At 31.5% G+C, this 19,331-nt stretch overlaps 2 protein-coding genes across 2 annotated transcripts in view; one reads left to right on the plus strand and one right to left on the minus strand.

The window, feature by feature from the left end:
* LOC129222104 (sorting nexin-8-like) overlaps positions 1-10,178 on the minus strand; it is a 33,827-nt gene extending 23,649 nt beyond the window's left edge. The window contains exons 1-5 of the mRNA XM_054856548.1: positions 10,118-10,178; positions 8,461-8,588; positions 5,829-5,961; positions 3,170-3,363; positions 1,318-1,435 (exon numbers count right to left, since the gene is read on the minus strand). Of these exons, the coding sequence (XP_054712523.1) occupies positions 1,318-1,435; positions 3,170-3,363; positions 5,829-5,961; positions 8,461-8,588; positions 10,118-10,139 (595 nt within the window). The 5' untranslated portion in view covers positions 10,140-10,178. The remainder of the gene's footprint in view (positions 1-1,317; positions 1,436-3,169; positions 3,364-5,828; positions 5,962-8,460; positions 8,589-10,117) is intronic.
* A 238-nt stretch (positions 10,179-10,416) lies between these two features.
* LOC129223210 (leucine zipper protein 1-like) overlaps positions 10,417-19,331 on the plus strand; it is a 28,800-nt gene continuing 19,885 nt past the window's right edge. Inside the window, exons 1-7 of the mRNA XM_054857776.1 lie at positions 10,417-10,523; positions 10,691-10,749; positions 11,406-11,657; positions 13,368-13,441; positions 17,546-17,671; positions 18,219-18,254; positions 18,344-18,414. Coding sequence (XP_054713751.1) covers positions 10,734-10,749; positions 11,406-11,657; positions 13,368-13,441; positions 17,546-17,671; positions 18,219-18,254; positions 18,344-18,414 — 575 coding nt within the window. The 5' untranslated portion in view covers positions 10,417-10,523; positions 10,691-10,733. The remainder of the gene's footprint in view (positions 10,524-10,690; positions 10,750-11,405; positions 11,658-13,367; positions 13,442-17,545; positions 17,672-18,218; positions 18,255-18,343; positions 18,415-19,331) is intronic.

Genomic DNA, 19,331 nt, shown 5'->3' on the forward strand with positions numbered 1-19,331 from the left:
GCTAATATGTAAAGCATTATATTTCTTTTCCTGATCATTTAAGTTGTAAACTTTCATCTTTAATCTTGAACATTTTCTTGATTCATTGCAAGTGCACGCTGCACATTTACTAAATGAAAAGCATTTATGTAACATGCATGTATAACTTCAATTTTCTCTTTACAGTACAAGATGTAAACTTTGAATGATAAACTGATAAGTTACACTTAACTTAATGTGAAACTTACTTTTACAAAATTCATTATGCCTTTGGGGACAACAAAGTAATCTTGGCCCAAGGCCCCATGATGTTGTGCTTTGTGCTATGGGCATATTTAACCAAACGTACAATCACGAAATACATTTTCATTCAGAATTTATCAAACGGTTCTTTTTTTTGTCCTAGATTTATAAGAAAGGCTTTAAACTAAGAAAAAAGCACATTTTCTTAGAAGAAATACAGTCAAAAATATTTTAAGTGCTTAACAAAGAAAGAAGGAAATTATTTAGCATTTCTTTCTTTCTTTTTGAATTATGTCATTTCTATATTGATGTTGTGCTCTAAATGTTATGTTCTAAAGAAAGCTTTCCAATTCAAATTGAAAATTGTTTGAATTGCTTGCTTTATTTTTTTCCAAAAAATCTTATACAGTAATATTTTTGAACATCACAGCTTAGAAATATTTAAAAACAGTGCTGCCTACATTATGATGTTAAACTTTTTAAAATCTTGTTTTAATTTCTCGAAAAATAGCAGTTGCCAGTGGTTTCAAAAAAACTTTTGGAATACAGACGCCTTTATAATGCTATATTAGAGCCGATTTTTTTAAATTTTTTCCCTTCAGGTATTTTTATTTATTTATTTTGAAGCTCTATAAATATTTATTTTATTTTTCACATAAAAACCTGCTTGGATCTACTTTTTCCAAATAATCCAGTCCACATCTATTTTTGTTATTTTTATAGGAAAATTATCCAATTTTATAAAAGAAAATTTATTGATGCAGGAGTTTTTCTTAGCAAAAATCAACTTTATACAGATGAAAAAAAAAAAGTTAATATGATTATTATATGTAAGATATATTACTTTGAAAAAAAAAGAAAAAAAAACTTATGTACATCAAGTTTTTCATTTCAACCAGCATGCACATTTGACCACAAAATATATAAAAAAAACTATACACAGACATTAATAAAGCTTGAAATCCAATCAAGATGTATACTTTACTTATACAGAACTTGAAAGGGGTAATAGGAGGACGAATAAATGCTCAAGATATTAATTTTAAAAACTACTTGAAGAGAAACACAAAACATAAAAAATAAGTATTTCTTTACCTCCCATAACTTTTTTAGGCGGCAATTGGGGTATCATTCTATATGGAAACTTTTGCAATAACAAATCAAACAGTGCGACAAAATCATTATATCTTCTCTGAACATTAGACTTATTTCTCTAAAAAATAGAAACATAAAATATTTTAATTAAATTGGTATATGAAAACAAAAGTACTTTGAATTAACTTGTACAAACACAAAAACAAAAATGACCATAAGTAACAGGTCTGAATCCAACTGGGCTGGTCTTAGTTTGTCAATCTCCAATGAAGATCAAGAGCCTTCTTAAAAATAAAACCCCATTGGGAGATACAGCTACTTTTGGTAAACTATTCTAAACGCCTACAACCCCACTGAAATAGTAATTTTTACTGTTTTTAAGATTATCGTGAGATTTGAAAAACTTAAACAATGACCTCTTCGGGTATGGAAAATCTAACCTGGCACTGTTGTAATGCTGTAATTAGGATCTTATTCACAATGCCGTCAGGTTATGTTTGGCCCAACTATAGTTCTATCTACAAAAAATTTAGCACATAAAAATCTTTCATTTTTACACATTTTTATTAAATGTATCATGTCCCTTATGACACTTTTTTCACTCAAGACTGCACATATTATTGAGCATTTAAAGCATAGAACAGCCGTAAAAGCCCTCCTTTGAATCCCAACCAATAAGTTAATATCTTTCTTAAGATTCAGAGACTAAATACTGTCTTACCAAAGGCACTCAGATTAACAACTATTTCTAATTTGCTATTAATGGATTCTTGTCAATCATAGCTAATCCATGCTTAATTTCTAAACCAAAATGAAGTACTCAACATCTTCCAACGTTGCAGTACATACCCCATCTAACTGCCCACTTAGAAATCTGTTCTAAATCCCCTTGAAGCTTTTGCCCTTGTTCTCTATTGTCAAAAATTCATTTGACTATGATATTATCTGTAAAGATATTTATGTTCCCAGGGAAGGGGGGGGGGGGGGGTCAGTGAGTGGTTTCAGTTTAAAAAATTCTTTTTTTTCAGAATTAGGGTAACGGCACCAGTAACAGACATGCTTAAGACATTGCTCTAAGGTTAACTTAATTTTCTCAGTCTTTTAATGTATTTAGACTTTAAAAATTTTTTCTCTCATGCAATTACATCTCATCCAACATAAGGCTGCGTCTGCATCTTACGAATTAGTTAATTCTATTTTTATTTGTTCAATTTCGAAAAAAGGTCTGACCCCCACTACCGACAATTCTGATGGTAACCAGTAACAGATAGGATAAGGAAAAGATGGGTAATGGACAGAATTCCACTTTTATTTTTTCAAAATATGCAAAAGTTCTTAATTTTTAGATCTAAAACCTTTTTAATTCAAATGAAAATGAAACACTAGCAGACCTCAAGTTGGCCTTCATAATGTTCCACCACTGCCTTGTAAATACCAACAACTGGCTCCGAAAATTCACTCTGATAACACTAGATGGTTGCACCGTATTCCTGGGTCACAGCAACATCAATTTTACCCACCTAAAATTCTTATTTAAATCCGAACTTACAGCTATCTGTTATTGGACCCTTGTCTGTTACTGGTGCCATTACCCTACGTTCCTCCAATAAAATTATGCATAGGTTAGAAAAGTTCATTTTAAAATTAATGATTAGAATCTAAATTATTTTTTTTTCAAAAGATAGTTATACAGCACTGACATAACAAACCAAATTATAATAAATCCTATCATTTCAAGGCAATTTTTTAATTGGTGTAAGCAGTGAAATGAGAATTAATTACAGATGAAAATGTTTCAGTCATCATAGAAACATATTAATTTTATAAATTATCACAAAAATGATTTATTTACCAAACTTGAAACTTCATATTCAACATGTTTCAGAAACAGGCCTTTCTTCTCAGGAACAATAGAAACTTGCACACAGTCAAGGGCACATATTTCATTATAATTTAATCCAAGCCTTGTTGGATTTTTCTCTCGTCTCAAACGAATACTTAGAATTCGAAGGTCACTCAAATCCCCAAGAGAAGGTTTTGGAAGCTCTGCAATGATTAGCTAAATTATTTTAAGAAAAACACTGCATAATTCACACTGTAAGAGTCAGGGTTCGCCGATATATATCATGACATATATCACGATATATATCATGATGTATATCACGATGTATATCGATATTTATTTTGAAAACATCATGATATTTTGATATTTTTGATATTTATTTTTTCAATTATGGTATTTTCAATATAAAAAGTATATTAATCACAATTAAATTGTTCATTTATTATAAAAAATAACCAAAAAGTTAAGTACTATAATTTATGATGTATATAATACATCAGTAATATAACAAAGTAGTATAATACTTTTTTTACTTGTATTTTATATTCTTAAAATTATTAGTAATATAACAATTTTAATTCATTTTAAAAATGCCTAGTTAAATTTTAAACATTGATCAGAAAAAAAGAAAATGTCTTATGACTGTTCACCGAATAATGCATATTATTTCTTTCTGAATCATATTACTGTAAAAGTAGCTAGCAGAAGAAAAATGAGTAAAACAGCTAATGCTAAATTAACTCCATTAAAATTGATAGAAATGTAAAATAAAATATTAAATGTAAATCATGAAAGAAGCTTAATTTTAAGTCTACATATACAATTATAATACAAGAAAATAAAGAGTGATTTAAGGATGCATATACTATTTTGAAGACTTTAGTTTGTGCTAATTGAAAATATCAAATAGATATCAAAATATCCGATATATATCAAAATATCCGATATTTTTTATATTTTCGAAAATATCATGATATTTTCGAACCCTGGTAACAGTATGTCTATTTTTTTATATAGGATGTTTGAAAAGTCTGTGACACATTTTAAAAATTCATAAAAAGCAACAAATTGTGGCATCGGTTTGCACCATAATACTTCACATGTTCAAGATTTTTTTATGACATCATAAAAAAGAAAGAAAAAAGTAACTATAAGTAATTTACATTAATGGATGTATCGTCACAGTAAGAAAGACAAATTCTGACTCAGACAATTCAGCAATTACTTATAACTACAGTGAAATCCCGTTACAGCGATTATCGATGCAACAAACAAAACGTTTAATCCCGTTTTAAAACCAATTTAGATAATGTATAAAAATTCTCGTTTCAACAAAACTATCTTTTCAAAAATTTGTTACAATGCAATGTTTTTCTCGAAATTTGTTAGAATAGATTTACTAATTGCTATTTTCGGAAATTAAAAAAGGACTTAAAATTAAAGTCAAAACTCCATTTGCACTTTCGGAACAGAGTTATTCAAGGTGGAAAATCACTCATGCTGAAACGTAAGCTGATGTAAGACACCAAGAACCATTATCTTGCCATCCACAGTCAATTTCTGATCGCCAAACACGAAGCACCCTGTGAATTCGCCAAGGGGACCAGCAAGATTTCAACTTTTCTTTTGGTCAGTAAAGTGCCATTCATAAATTAGAATGTTTTATAATATCCTCTGGGAATAAATATCTAGTACAAAAGAAAATAACTCTTTTTGTGAAGACGACCAATGAATAAAACGTCAGTGTTCAATATTTTCCTCTTTGTATTTTCAGAATAAATATTGTGTTTAATAATATTTTAAGTTGTTAAAAACGGTAAATGTTACAAATTTGATTATATTATATTATAGATTTGTACTGTAACATATGAGAGAGAGAGGGAGGAATGGGGTAGCACCACACTTCTGTGAGATGAAATGTGAAAAATTATTTTCAGCTTATCCAGCAGATGTAGCAGCTTTAGAGTCTTACTGCTACATCAATTGGTAAGCTAGAAATAATTTGTTACATTTTATTTCAACATAAATGTAGCACTGTTCCATTCCTCCAGACTCTCCCATACAAGTGTATATATTATATTGCTCAATTTATTTGGTTTCGGATGGGTGTGACATTTTTACATACATTATTGCAGTTTATTCAGAATTTTTAAACTTTGGCTTCTAATTTCTATACATTTGGTGATAAGGAGCCTGTTATGTATCATCATAGAAAATATGAACTTTCTAAAATTGTCCTTATTTAAAGGATAATTTGTACACATGTGGGTGTGACTGTACAGTCACATTGCATAGTTAAAAGTAAATCACTTAAATAAACATAAACCCAGCAGTGAAGAAACTACCATTTTTTATAAGATTCCCACCACTGATGAGCCCAGTCTCACTTTTTTTTTCTTCAATTTTTACTCTATTTTATGTTTACTATTTTTAAGTTTCATCATCATAACTGACTAAACAGCCCAGTTATGGGCCGATACTTTCCTTTGAAGATTTTTCCATAATGATTTCAGATTAATCTTTGACTTTCAGTTCCTTTCATTTATTGCGTGGAAATCAGAATTTTTTAATTCATTACCATTTAATATATTAATATAACTTAACTATTACATACACACACACATTTATATATAACATACAAATGCCAATTCTTATTTTAAATATATACCTTCTCCAGCAAAATTTTGAATTAATTTCTCATTGACAGGTTTACCCTGTTGAGCAAAAGCTACAAGTGCAAGAGCTTTGTAGAGTCCAGTTCGTGACAAATATCCTTGGCGAGTATCAACAAGATCCCAAATCTGAAAAACAAATAAATAAAAGCTAAATACTTATTAGTGTTGAAATCAAATTTGTAATCAAACCTAAGTGAAAAATATGAAAAAAAACAATTGAAAAGTTCCTTTAATACATTTTTATGGTCAAAGTTTGCAAATTGTATTATTGCACTCAGTAATATTCAAAACAAAGCTACAAAAACCAAAGGAAGAAAAATGTAGATTACATTTTGATTACATATAATATGTTACTAACTATAATAGAGTTTGAAATTGCATTTTTTATTATTGCAATGGCAGGCTGTTTTCTCTGCACAGACAATGTACTGTTTTTTTTTCTTGTTGAGAATTCACATACAAACTTGGAAACAAAATTAGCGAATAATTACAAAACACATCCTTAATACAGCAATTTATAAAAAAAAAAAGGAAAAGAAAAAATGTTTCCTACTATTGCCAAAAAACTTGAGATTTAGGTAAATTAAATTACTAACAACCACCTCGTGATAATAATTTTAATTTTGATAAAATGTGCAGATACCACATCTGTACTTAGCACAGCAGTATACTGACGCATGCACACACTGCAGCTCGCTCCACTTGAGTAATGATGGTGGGGTTTGTTAGTTTCCAGCTTTCAGAGCGGTACCATCAGCTTTAACAGTAATCCCGATATAACGGTGCGTGACACAGCGATATGAAAAGTTTGTCAGAGCAACAAAAAAAGATATCAAATTTTGCTTCCGGTTTCCATCCCAAACATTCACAATGCTTCAACAGCCGTTTGGTACTGAGTGTCTGTCCTATTCTCAAGTATAAAGGCAGCACGAGATCTTTTGTAAGGTCCGGAAGTGGTTACTGACGAACCCCACTCTGGATGCCCTTCCTCGGACTGTACTGACGTAAATGTGCAATAAGTGTGTGAATCTTTGAACACAGACTGGTGTTTGAGTCTCTACGAAGTAGCAAAAGCCCTGGACTTATCAGAAACAACGGTGCAACGCATTGATACAGAGAAGTTGCACATGCGGAAAGGATGTGCGAAACTTGTGCCGAGATTTTTGACAGAAGAAGGTTCGAGTCAACGCTCCCGTGGTCCCATAGCCTTCCTACAGTCCGGGCTTGTGGCCTCCTGACCTCTTCTTGTTACCCCCTATTAAAATCAGCACTGGAAAGGAAACGTTTGAATTCCATCGAGGACATCCAAGCACATGTCAAGGCAGCCCTTGCAGATATCTCGAAACAGGACCTCAGGGATACCTTTGAGTCATGGAAAAGCTGCCTACAGAAGTACATTGTTGCAGCAGGTGCCTATTTTTAAGACTATTAGGCAGTTGTACCGATCAGTCCAATAAATCTATCTTTTTAAATGAAAGCTCATTACTTTTGGATCGTACCATGTACACTCAGACCACGACACAGCAGTCCAGAATCTCACAACATTATTATAAAAATAATAGTTAGTAATATACTTTTTAAAAGGTAGTTTGGATATTTGAGCCAAAATGTCATCCTCAAAATTTGCCCCCCTGGACAGGAATTTGATTTGAACAGCTCAAGAGACCCCCCCCCCCCAGTTTTCCTGATGTTTCACTCAAATTTTAATCAAATCTGGAGGAATCATGCACAAGCATAACAAATCATTTTTATGATCTCGGTAATAAAAACTTAAAGATTTCGGCTTTCAGTTAAGATATTTCAAATACAAATGTGTGACCAGCAACAGGCTCTGGGCCCAGCTAGGCTGGTCCTAGTCAGTTTATTAGCCCCAGTGAAGATCAATGGCCCTCTTAAGGCTATCCACTCTCTTGCTCATTATCGCCTCTTCCGGTAAGCTGTTCCAAGTGCCCACGTGACCCTATTAAAGTAGTAAGTTTTCCTAATTTCCAGGTTAGCATGAGATTTGAATAGCTTAAAACAACATTCCCTTACCTTGCTTTCCGTGCAAAAATTCTATCAATTAACATCTTTCAGTTAGATAAATTTTAACAACAGAATCATGTCCTCTCTGACTCTCTTTGCTCCAGGCTACACATATTAAATCTGGTATCATAATCTAAATCTGAAAGTCCCTTTACTAGCCTAGTTGAACCCTAACCAATACAGAAATATCTTTCCTGAGATTAAGGCGATTAAAACTGAACAGCATACTCCAAATGAGGTCTTACTAAACTCCTATATAAAGGCAGAAGAACCTTCTTGGATTTGTTTGAAATAGATCTATTGACTAATCCAAGCATTTTGTTGGCTTTGTTACTTGCAATGCTGTACTGTTGACTAAATTTAAAATCCTGATTTATTAAGATACCCAGATCAATAACATTATCTGCCAGACTAATGACTGAACCCTGTGAACAATAACTTGTACACTTATTTCCATGACCTAAGTGTAGCACTTGACATTTCCCTACATTAACTGCCATACCCCACTTATCTGCCCACTTAGTAATATGATCTAAATTGTCATGAGTAATATGATCAAAAAATTCATATTCATTATGAACTTTTATAAAGGAATACTACCTGAGATAATGTTGTTTTTGGAAGACTTGATTTCACCAGCAGCTTGATAAACATGTCTTGATCAACACAGCTTTCTTGATTAGGACATAGAATATCGTACATTTCCCGATAAAACGGGGGAACCGCACCTAAAAAAAAGGTTATCTGTTAAAAGCAAACATTAACTTATCTTCATTAATACTATTTTTTATTTATTCAGTAAAGGTTTATTCATAGCTAATTTTGTACAGAAACTTTACAATAGAAACATAAAAAAATTGTCCAAATGTTAAATCACATTCTGCTCAGTTTACTAAAATTTTACATTAAATATGTTATCAAAATAGGTATGAAGATAATGATGATATATGGTACTGTATTCATATTTAGTCTCACTTTAATTGAGATTTTTACAATCTTTTCTGTTAAGAGTGTCAATAATATTAATAAAACTTTTATTTTATTGTACCAATTTTATTCTTTGTGTGCACAATTTTTAAAAATATCTTTTGTAGTAACATATTTTTATTTTCAAGTGAGAATTTTTAACTTTGAATGCCACTCTCAATTAAATTTTTAATAGACTGCCTAAAAAAAGCAACACATTTACATTACCTACGTGAAGTTATATTGAAATGAAAACTAAAGATAAAATAAAAATTGTCAATGAGACCATTTTTTTTGTTTATTTTTACAACAGCTTGGCAATGATAATATTTGCCAATACACTATCTATTTTTGCCAAAATATAAAATAAACAAGTCAGCAAAACAAGTGACGTAATTATACCCGAAAACTATCCAATACGGGCTGAAAATACAAAAATAGTTTTTCCACACAAGAAATTATTGTAAAAAAAACTTCTCTTCGAAAGTATGGTATTAATGTTTCCCAGATTCCCATCAGGGTCTGAGAGTGATAAATGGAACAGTGTGAAGGCATATATTTCCCAAACCCAGATGTGAGGTTTCAGCTTTTTCACTTGAGAAATAATTAATAATCATGAGTTATAAAAATAATAAACATAGGTAAAAATAATTAAGAATAAACCACAAACATTTTTGCAACGTTTCAGTTACAATATTGGTTTTAGTTCATTGTATTTGGAATATGAGGGAAATTTTTAACTCGTAAGTTTTGAATAGGAACAAAAAGGATAGTTGCAAGCCGAAATGAGGAGCTAATGTTATAAAGTGTGTTGACAGAGTAACCACTGTAAGTAGACAAAGTTATGAAAGACAATTCTTGGAAATATTTTTTGTCTTTAAAAATAAATCTAATTAACCTTACTTTTTTTTAAAAATCCTTATTTAGTTTTACGTTACAGTCAGGTTAGGACACTTCCAGAGTTTTTTTAAAATCAAAACCGGGTCTGAGAAGAATTACATTTTAAGTTAAAAAGCAATAAAAATGGGTAAAATATAGACTAAAATAGTGCGTCTTGTCCCTTTATTCATGAAAAAAAGTAATTAAACACAAAATTAGTGCTTAAAAAGGTCAGTATTGCTTGTTGTTGTTTACACATGATGACCTTGTTTATATTAGAACCCATTGAAGTAATAATGATCTTTTACACATACGAATGAGAATATCATGAATTTGAAATTTCAATTACATTGTTGTTCAAGTTTATTCGTGATAACATTAAATCATTTAGAAATTTCAAAGTTTACTTTACCGAAAGTTAAATCAGCTGCCATGATCTTTCATCAAAACAACTTCTGTCACGTTGGTCACGCCTCCTTTCGTAAACTGTTGTATCTGGCATAAAATTTATGCAATGAATAGAAAGAAATCTCATATTTATAAAACTTAACCTTATTTTATGTTTCCGTAGTTTTCAGTTGCAATCAGTTTCAGAATATGTATTAAAAATATGAAAACTATTTAAAAGTAGTGCAACATTGAAAAAGTCTTTTCGAAGTTGGCAATTCAGTAGCTTCCGCACGAAATAAACAATAATGTTTGCGGTGCTGCTGTCAAGATAAAACACGCTACAATGCTGCTTGAATTCCTTGGTATTTTGTATCTTGTTCAATGTTTTGCAGAAATAAACGAAACTTTGCTTGAACAAGGTTGCTAGAGTAAGTTTTTAAAATTAATTGCTAAACTCGTTATCTTTCTTACCGGTTGAATTGCAATAAATGATTTTTTTTTCTTCTGCTCAAATATGTTTTCTACTAATTGCTGTGCTTGTAATTGTAAGTGTATTTTATTGTCGTTTTTTTATTGTTAATATCTCCAGTTTTAGGTTTTTCTGTGTGGCAAAACCATTATATTCAAGAGATGTTGAAATGAAGCACATTCAATGTATGGTTTTTTACTAAATATATGATATTTAAATTGATGGCATACTTTTGATTTATTATTCTTTGGAAAAATATTAATATTCTTTGAACTGAATTATCTTTTGAAGAAAAAAGTTTAGCTTCATGTGGAAGTAATCAATAAAACGTAATAAAGGGGGAAATTTGCAAGAATATTGCTCTTGAATGTTTTGGGGGCTAGCTAATGAACCACATTTTTTCAATACACAAAGTTGAAGCCGCAAAATGTAAGAAATCAAAGAAGCAGGTTATGTTTCTGGGATTTCGCATGTTCTGAATCTCCCACTTATATGTAGCAATAAAAAGGGTGCCAAACTATCTCAAGGGAGATGGCATACCCCCAACAAATGCTATGGAGCATCATCCCAGAATGAGAGCACTCTCAAAAATAGGCTGTATTTGAGAAGGTTTTTTTTTAATCTTATGTGGAAGGTTCTCTCACTCATGGTAAATTCACCACTGATTTTTATGTAAATTACGGAGATAAGAAAAATAAATCAGTTCTAAATAAAAATTAAGCAAAGTGTTATTTTTCTGTATTATTTAAAACATTAACAATATGGTATAATTCAAATTTTTTTGGTTCTAAATGATAAGTTCAAAGTTTTAGTTAATAATCTCAAACTGATATATTTTCAGTGTCTTCTTTACCTCAAGGATGGCACAACATTCCTGGCCCTTCTTTGACTGGCCCTGCCAAAATGTCAAATTCTTCTGTTCCAACAACTATAAGAAAAAAATGGAATTCTTCTCTTTCAACAGAAGTACCTAAAAGTAAACTGCCTTCATATAAAACTTCAAACTTACGAATGCAAAACCCAAGTTCTGGGGGAAAACTCATGCAGAATGGAACTTCTACAGCATCCAGGCTTTCTTATCCTGCTCCTTCAAGTACGTTGGTTAAGTTTTTTAATTGTCTTTAATGTTCCCCATCCCCTTAAGGGCAAGAGCGCACCGTCCTCAACATCACAGAGACCCCCCAATAGCAAGACCCTCGCCCCCCCCCCCCCCCAAAAAAAAATAATGGCACAGTCTGCACAATTGAAATTGAACCCTTGGTACGCACCCCTGGTATATTTTTTTCTTTGACAGGTGCATGTTTCTCCAAATGGGAGATGTTGAAAAAAAAAAAAGACCTGTAAAGTAAATACTTTTCATAAAAATTTTAAGAAAGATCATAGTCAAATAAAGAATAATTAAATTAAAATAAATATTTAATTTTAATGAAACTGGTTCAGAATTTTTAACAATAGAAAACACTAACAATTGGTGCAATACTTAGTATCATAGAGGAACTTAGTAGTCTTACTATAGTAAGACTAAAAGTAAGGATCATCTTAATGGAAGAAGCGAGATCATGAGAAGTCACTATGATCTCCTAAAAAATTTACTTGGCAAATTTTCTTTGACGATTCAGCAAATTTAGAGATTGTATTGCATTTCTTTAACGATGCCTGATGTTTTTTAAGTATGTATGCATTTGTGTATTATATTATTCAGTGAAGTTCAGAGTTTCATTTGGGAAATTGAAAATTGAGACTCCGTTCCAACCCCCTTTCTCTTAAATTTAAGTTGGGGTGCCCTTGATTAAAAGAGATCTGTCCAGACTTTTTAGCCATGTTTCCTCCTTTTTTTAGATGTAAAAATTTACATAAAGTTTTGAATTTTAAATTAGCCTTAAATCAGATGTTCTGTTCACATGAATCAGGGTCCTGTTTTTATATATTTGAAAATAATATCCTGTTTTTCTGAATTTAAAAGTATTCATTTTCACAAATTTTGAAATTGCATTCATCACATTAAAATTCAAAATGTAAGTTTCCAACAATGCTGCTGTTCGACCAAAAATATTGATTTAAAAGCCAAATTTTAATTATAAATCTTTTGTATCTTTTTAAGGAGTGTTGGGATGGTTAAATTTTGAAAACTGAAATGTCTTTTTGTCAGAGGAAGAGTTTGTGAAAGGTTCACATACTTTTAAAGTGAAAGATATTATGAGGGGACCTTTCTTTAACTGGTAAAGTGTTTTTGGGATAAAATACTTGGTGGAGATTTTTTACAATAAAATAATTTGTGAAAGGTCTGTTAACAAACCCGGATTTTTCCTAAACAGACCCCTCAATAATAATTTTGTATAAACTCAAGCCTTGATGGAATGCACATGAAATATAACTATTTTTTTATTACATCATGGAATATGCATATGATGATTAATTGTCACAAATGTGAATAGTTAATGCAAACATCAGCAATAGGCCAGTAGATATAGGGCGAGCCGAAAAGTAAATGTAAAACCAACAATGTTATAAAAGTACACATCTGTGCGTTTATGACAGTTATTTTACATTTACAGTAGCTAATGCTTGATAATGATGGGTAATTTAAAAAGCTTTTACGCATTTTTTTGTATGCCTCCCTGAAGAACAATAACTGTAGAGCCTATTAGACTACGAAAAAGCTGTAATTAGTGCAGCTACTCCCAATGAAATATTTTTTTTTCTTAGCATTTTATGCTGCTGAAATATTTTATTATTTCTTGCTTATGTAAGCATATTCCCATTGGTTAAAATCATTGTTGATTTTGTAATATTTTTATTTTAGACAAACTACCTCCTAGTCCTGCAAAGCCATCTGTTAACAAAGAATATCAGGCAGAAATTGCTAAGCTGAGAAAGGTATATTTTTTACTTTTTAAATATTTTCCAGTATACTGCACTTTGAATACTCTTATTAACCATCTATTAATATAGCTACAAGTAACTAAAATTAAAAATTTTGAAAACCCCTGACTGAGTCGCAACCGTAGAATCAAGAGCGAAAGTTAAAAATCCTTTTAAAAGCCTTATATTATTAAAAATCTATTTCAAGTATTTTATTTGCTAACAAATAGAAACTGGCAACAGATAAAAATTTTAAATCTTTGCGTTTTATTTTCCTTGTCGGCCAACATTGAATTCGGTTATCAATTGCATCAATAAAAGCTTAATCATTATTAAAATTTGCTTTAAAAAAACGTTATAATTTGAATTCTATGTAACATGGAAGTTCCAAACACATTCTATCAGACGCAGAAAAAAATTCTCTAGATTTTTGTATTCAATTTTTTAAATTTTAAATATGTTTTCAATGCAAAAATCGCAAAAAACTTTTTAGAGGTTTTTAATTAATATCTTTTTTTTCCAACATCGGTTCACCTGTTTAGGCGCTAGAGTGCCACAGACAGATACATACACACGCACACTAACACGTCATACTTATAACCCCTTCCCTTTGTGTGTTGCGGGTTAAAAACATAAATTGTTGTAAAAAATATTAATACTTAAAGAAAATTCTGCTATCACAATTATGCAACCAAAAGGGTGTATTTTCACAACTGATAAAATGGAAATTTGTTTTTTTTACCGAAAACCAAAAAAATAGCATTTTAATTCATCAAGATTTCTGAAAACGTGGGGAGTTGAACCGGTTTTGTGTCAATTTTGTTAATTTTTTACCCTCCTCACTATAGTTATCTCAAACAGATGGTGCTCTAAATGCGGATACTACTGCTGCTCTCCAGACTCATTTGGGAGGATCCTGAATTTTGATGACTGCCCCAGAACTCCTTAATAAAATAAGAGGGGAGAGGGCTCAACCTAAGCACTGACCTGAGAGTTCTATTGCACCAGTCTCTAAACAAAAGTCTTAAAACAGACGAGTAGCTGAAGCAAAATTCAGCAAACACCTAATAATGAGTCTCTCACGTTTGAGTGAGTGACAACCAAAGTGTTCAAACCTAAAGGTAGAAAACACTTTGCAATCATACAGGATGTGAATGACAGTTTCCTCATGGAAGGGACAACTCCTACAAGTTGAATTATTTCTGATACACATTATGCCAACATTTTTGCTGTTATGGTTCAATTACCAGTAAAAAGACCAATAACACTTTTTCTATTATGACTAAAGAGCTCTTTTGCCCCAATACTAGGGTTACCCTGTTAATTTCCTTTGCGTATGTTGTCTATCTTAGTTATGCTACTGTATTTTTCGTAAAAATATCAAAAACAGTAAATAACTCCCAAATTTTTAGGAAACAATAAAATTCCCCAAAAGAGGGACATGTCAGTGATAAAAATTTAGGGAAAATATCTGACAGTAAAACAATCCCGATCACAAAAATGAAATCTTTTCATTCAGGTATATAAAAATCAAATATGTCCGCTCATTTTTGAAATGCATTGATTCCATTTTTCTTCTTTTATTTCCAATTTTCTCTGACCTTCCTTTATTTTTCCTGCAGCAAGGATTGTTTAATATCTCTTATAAGAGAAAAAAATCTTATGCCTATTTGAAAAACTCTTTTTTTTTCCCTCAACCCTACAAATTATGGGGGGGGGTTTGTATTTTTTTTTTAACTTCAACGGGGTGAAAACAGTAATCTCTGTTTCCGAATTTTGGGTCCTGCCAGATTTCCGGGCACCCAATTTCAACACCTAAAAAGGGTTAATTTAATTAATCCCTACTTATATTTTTAAAATCCCTTTTACGTTAAACTTATTCATGCTAAATCTCCTAGTTTTGATCAGTTTTGGTGGCTATAGGATACATATATCTCTTGGTAACCCTCAGCTCCTTTACATCTATCTGCCTTGATCTGAAAATTTAAAATTTTTAGTTAGTCGCCAGTGGTCGATGGACACTTTTAATTTAATAGCCCCTTTTCTCAGTCTCCTGATCAGTTGCCACTTTATCCTAGGCTATTTTCTTACAAAAACAAAAAGTTGCTACACTAAAAAGTAGTTGTGGAAGAAAATATGGTACAGATGTGATATACCCCCCCCCCCCCCCATTTGGCGCCATCCAATTTTTTGCACAAAATTGAAATATTTTTCTCGCCAATGAGGCGATAAATTTTTAAGCATGGCATCCCTGGTGAAACTAACCTGTGGTTGGCAACGCGAAGGCAAACTTGTTCGAACTTGTTTACTTGGGTTCTTGGTTTTACGCAGGAGAGATACGTGTTGTTTTGTGCAATATACCTTACAGGAATGCTTATTTTGTGTTAGTTTAGATTCAGTAGTTGTGTTTTGAAGTAAAAACATTAGAAAATGCCAGTTTCTTCAAACTTGAAGGTTAATTAAAAGTTAACTCCAACGTGGTGTGTATCTGTAACGCGCCATTGTCAGATGATGTTTTGTTTTGGACTGAGTGTGAGGATTTATACCATAAAAAGGTAAGTTCTTTATTTTAGAATTCACATAAAAATTCTCACTTCGGAAATTCTTTGTTTTTTACAAATCCTTGAGGGGTTCTTGTAGCTTTTAACTTTATTTTTACTGTATGTTAATTAATTTTACAAAAATAGTTCGGTTATTTTGTTCTAAAAGTTAATTCTTATCGATGCCACGAATTATTTAGACATTAACGTGCCTCCTTTAGGTACTGAATTTTATGTTAACAATTGAAAGTTCTTTCGGTTGTACTCTTAAAAATGCTGAATTTTATTAATAAATCTGCACAATAATGGTGCATATTTCACACTTAAAACTGTGTCATTATTGCACACTGAACGGAAGGAGCCACCCTTGGGTGTACATACACATGAATATGCATAATATACATAAATATACATAATTGTGACCATACTCCGACTGTAATGTATATTAACAGTCGGAGGGATAACGGACCGAGCGGAGCGAGGTCCTGGCGAGCCAGAGGTCTCATAGTACTTTCGTAATGAGACCGAGGCAGGGCCGGCGAGCCGAGGTCTCATTACGAAAGTACTATGAGACCGAGGGCTCGTATCCCGGAGAAATGATGAAAAAACAATTAATGCATTAATTTCGACTTGTAATTAATACAATAATTTATTTCATTGTATTTTAATATGTTTACAAAAAACCCCGGCCTTGTACATTTTTGAAGCATATATTCGTGATGTTTTTTGTTGTGCTTTTATGTTGTTTTTATATATATTGTGTTCTGAAGTGCTTTGATCATGTTTTTTTATCTGATTTTTTCCTGTTGGCGCTAAAAAAGTATCGCTAAGAACGATGTATGACATATGTCGTCATACATCGTTTTCTTGGCGATGCTTTCTTGGCGCCAACAGGAAAAAGTCACCAAGGGTGGGGTATATCACATCAGTTCCGAAAATATTGGTACATAAAACCCAACAGCAATTTCATTCAGCTGTATTCCCCCTCCCCACACCCCCTTTCACACCCAAAATTCATTCAAACTTTTGTATTTTCCAGCGAGTTGACACTTGCTAGTTTTTGTGAGGGTGAAGTTGGAGAGTGAAAGGAATGATGACTTTTCACATCCATTTGCGATATGGAATACCTATGTGAGAACTAGGGATCATTTTTATATCAAACTATGCGACAAAATAGAAATGATTCTTTTTGAAAATAAAAATCAATGAAGTAATAATTGAAGTAAAAACCCAACCAGCCACAGTAATAATTATCTGTGGCTGGTTGGTTTTTAAAAAAGCGGCCAGTAAAATATTTTTTTTTTGTCGCTAAAGTAAATCGCCAGGTGGCAAGTGGCATGAGATTGCTTTCAGGTTTATGTATGACTATGAATATGTATACTATTTAAAAATGTACTTAAGGACCTGCTGTGACAATCTATTAGCTGTAACAAAAAAGTTTGAGTTTCTAATTTCATAAAGTGGATTGAAGAAATGATAGAAAAATATATTTTTATTTTGTATAGTTATGTATTTATTTTTACCTTTAACATTTTCTTTTATAGATATGTATTGCAATTCATGTTTTATTGCTTTTAAGGAACTAACCACCATCAAAGCAGAAAACTTGATTTTGAAAGCTAAAGTTAGGAGAGTTGATGATGAAAGTGATTTCAAATCAAGACAGATTGAAAAGCTTAGGGCTGAACTAAAATCTCTTCAGAAGGTAAGGTCATAAAAATTTAACAGTTCTCTATAAAATTTCTAAATGCTGATAACCTTTTTTTTTATGAGTAGAAAATGAAAACTGGTTTCCAAATTAAAAGCTTTGGACCCAGCTTGGCTGGTCGTAGTCAGCTTATTAGTTCCCTTTGTTAGTAAGATCAATAAAACTCTTAAAGCTATCCACCACCTTGCTCATTACCACCTCTTCCGGTAAGCTGTTTCAAGTGCCCACAACCTTACTAAAGTAGTAATTTTTCCTATTTTCCAGGTTAGCTTGAGGTTTGGATAGCTTAAAACAATGATCCCTTGTCCTGCTTTCCTTACAAAAATCTAACCTTCTCATGTTGATAAATTTAAACAACTGAATCATTTCCCTGATAATTCTTCTTTGCTCCAGGCTATACATATCAAGCCTTTCAAGTCCGGTATCATAATGTTGTAAATATAAAGGCATCGAAAATTAACAGAATGTTTTACTTTAATTTTCAACAATATGATTATACATATGTCTATATTTATATGCATCTCTCCTTTTTCCCCCCTCTCAGGTTGAAGCAGCAAGTAATAAAAAGAACAAGGATTCAGTGTGTATACTTTTGCTCATTTTTTCTTTTTTATCTCTTTTTGCTTTTTTAGAAAGTTTTCATATTGACAAATTTTGATTTTTTCATAGGAATTGCTTCTGCTACGACGGAAATGTCTTCAGTTAGAAGGTTCCTTAAAAGAGAAAGATTTAGCTTTAAAGTAGTGTAAACTTTCTCTTTCTTACGTAACAATAAAGTTTTAGTTGCTTCTTTGAAGTCATGTAACAATTGTGATGGGTTCCTTTCCTTTCTTCCCCCCACCCTTTTCTTCTTCTTTTTGTAATTTGTTCATTATTTATGAATTAAGGCTGCAAAGCTAAAAGTCAGTTAATCTCCTTTAAAATTGCTTGGTATTTGTTTTTTTGAATTTTGCATTCGTAATCCATTTTTTTCGGTTCCAACACCGGGGACCTTTTTTGTAAAATTAAATAAAAAAAAAGTTAATGGTTATGAATAGCATAACTATTGCTGTTCAAGAAATTATAGCATTTTATTTCCCTTTTTTCTAACCTCAAATTAATTTAGATATATCAAATATTTTCATGCTAACTAAAGAAGTGTAATGCTTTCTTACAAAAGATTTTTCAAACTTTTGCTTAAGTTTTACCATAAAGACAATTGTACTATACAACAATTTTCCAGTTTTACGGCGCCTATAAGTTTGCTTAATACATATTTTAAATTTATTAGCTGTGAAAAAAGTCCATTAGACTTATTTTACATCTTTCATATCCTAAAATCTTATTTTGATTTTGAGAGACGACTAATTTAGGTAATAAAAACTTAATCACGTCACAATACTTTTTAAACCTAAAAGTTTTTTTTTTACTACAAAAAAGTAATAAAAAGTTACTACTATTCCTATCTACACATTTAATGCTCAAATAAACAAGAGCACAGTAATAAAATCCTGAATAAAAGAGGGCCTGAATTCATTTGCATCTCACTTTCTTTCTTCTTTGTAGGATTGCTAGGAGGCTCCATAAAATTTCCAAGAAGCCATTGGCTTGTTTTTGCTCTAACATCGAAACACATTTCTTTCCTATCTTTTTAAACCTGTTTGAATATCAGTATGAG

This window comes from Uloborus diversus, chromosome 5, assembly GCF_026930045.1.
Source record: "Uloborus diversus isolate 005 chromosome 5, Udiv.v.3.1, whole genome shotgun sequence".
Classification (NCBI taxonomy): domain Eukaryota; kingdom Metazoa; phylum Arthropoda; class Arachnida; order Araneae; family Uloboridae; genus Uloborus; species Uloborus diversus.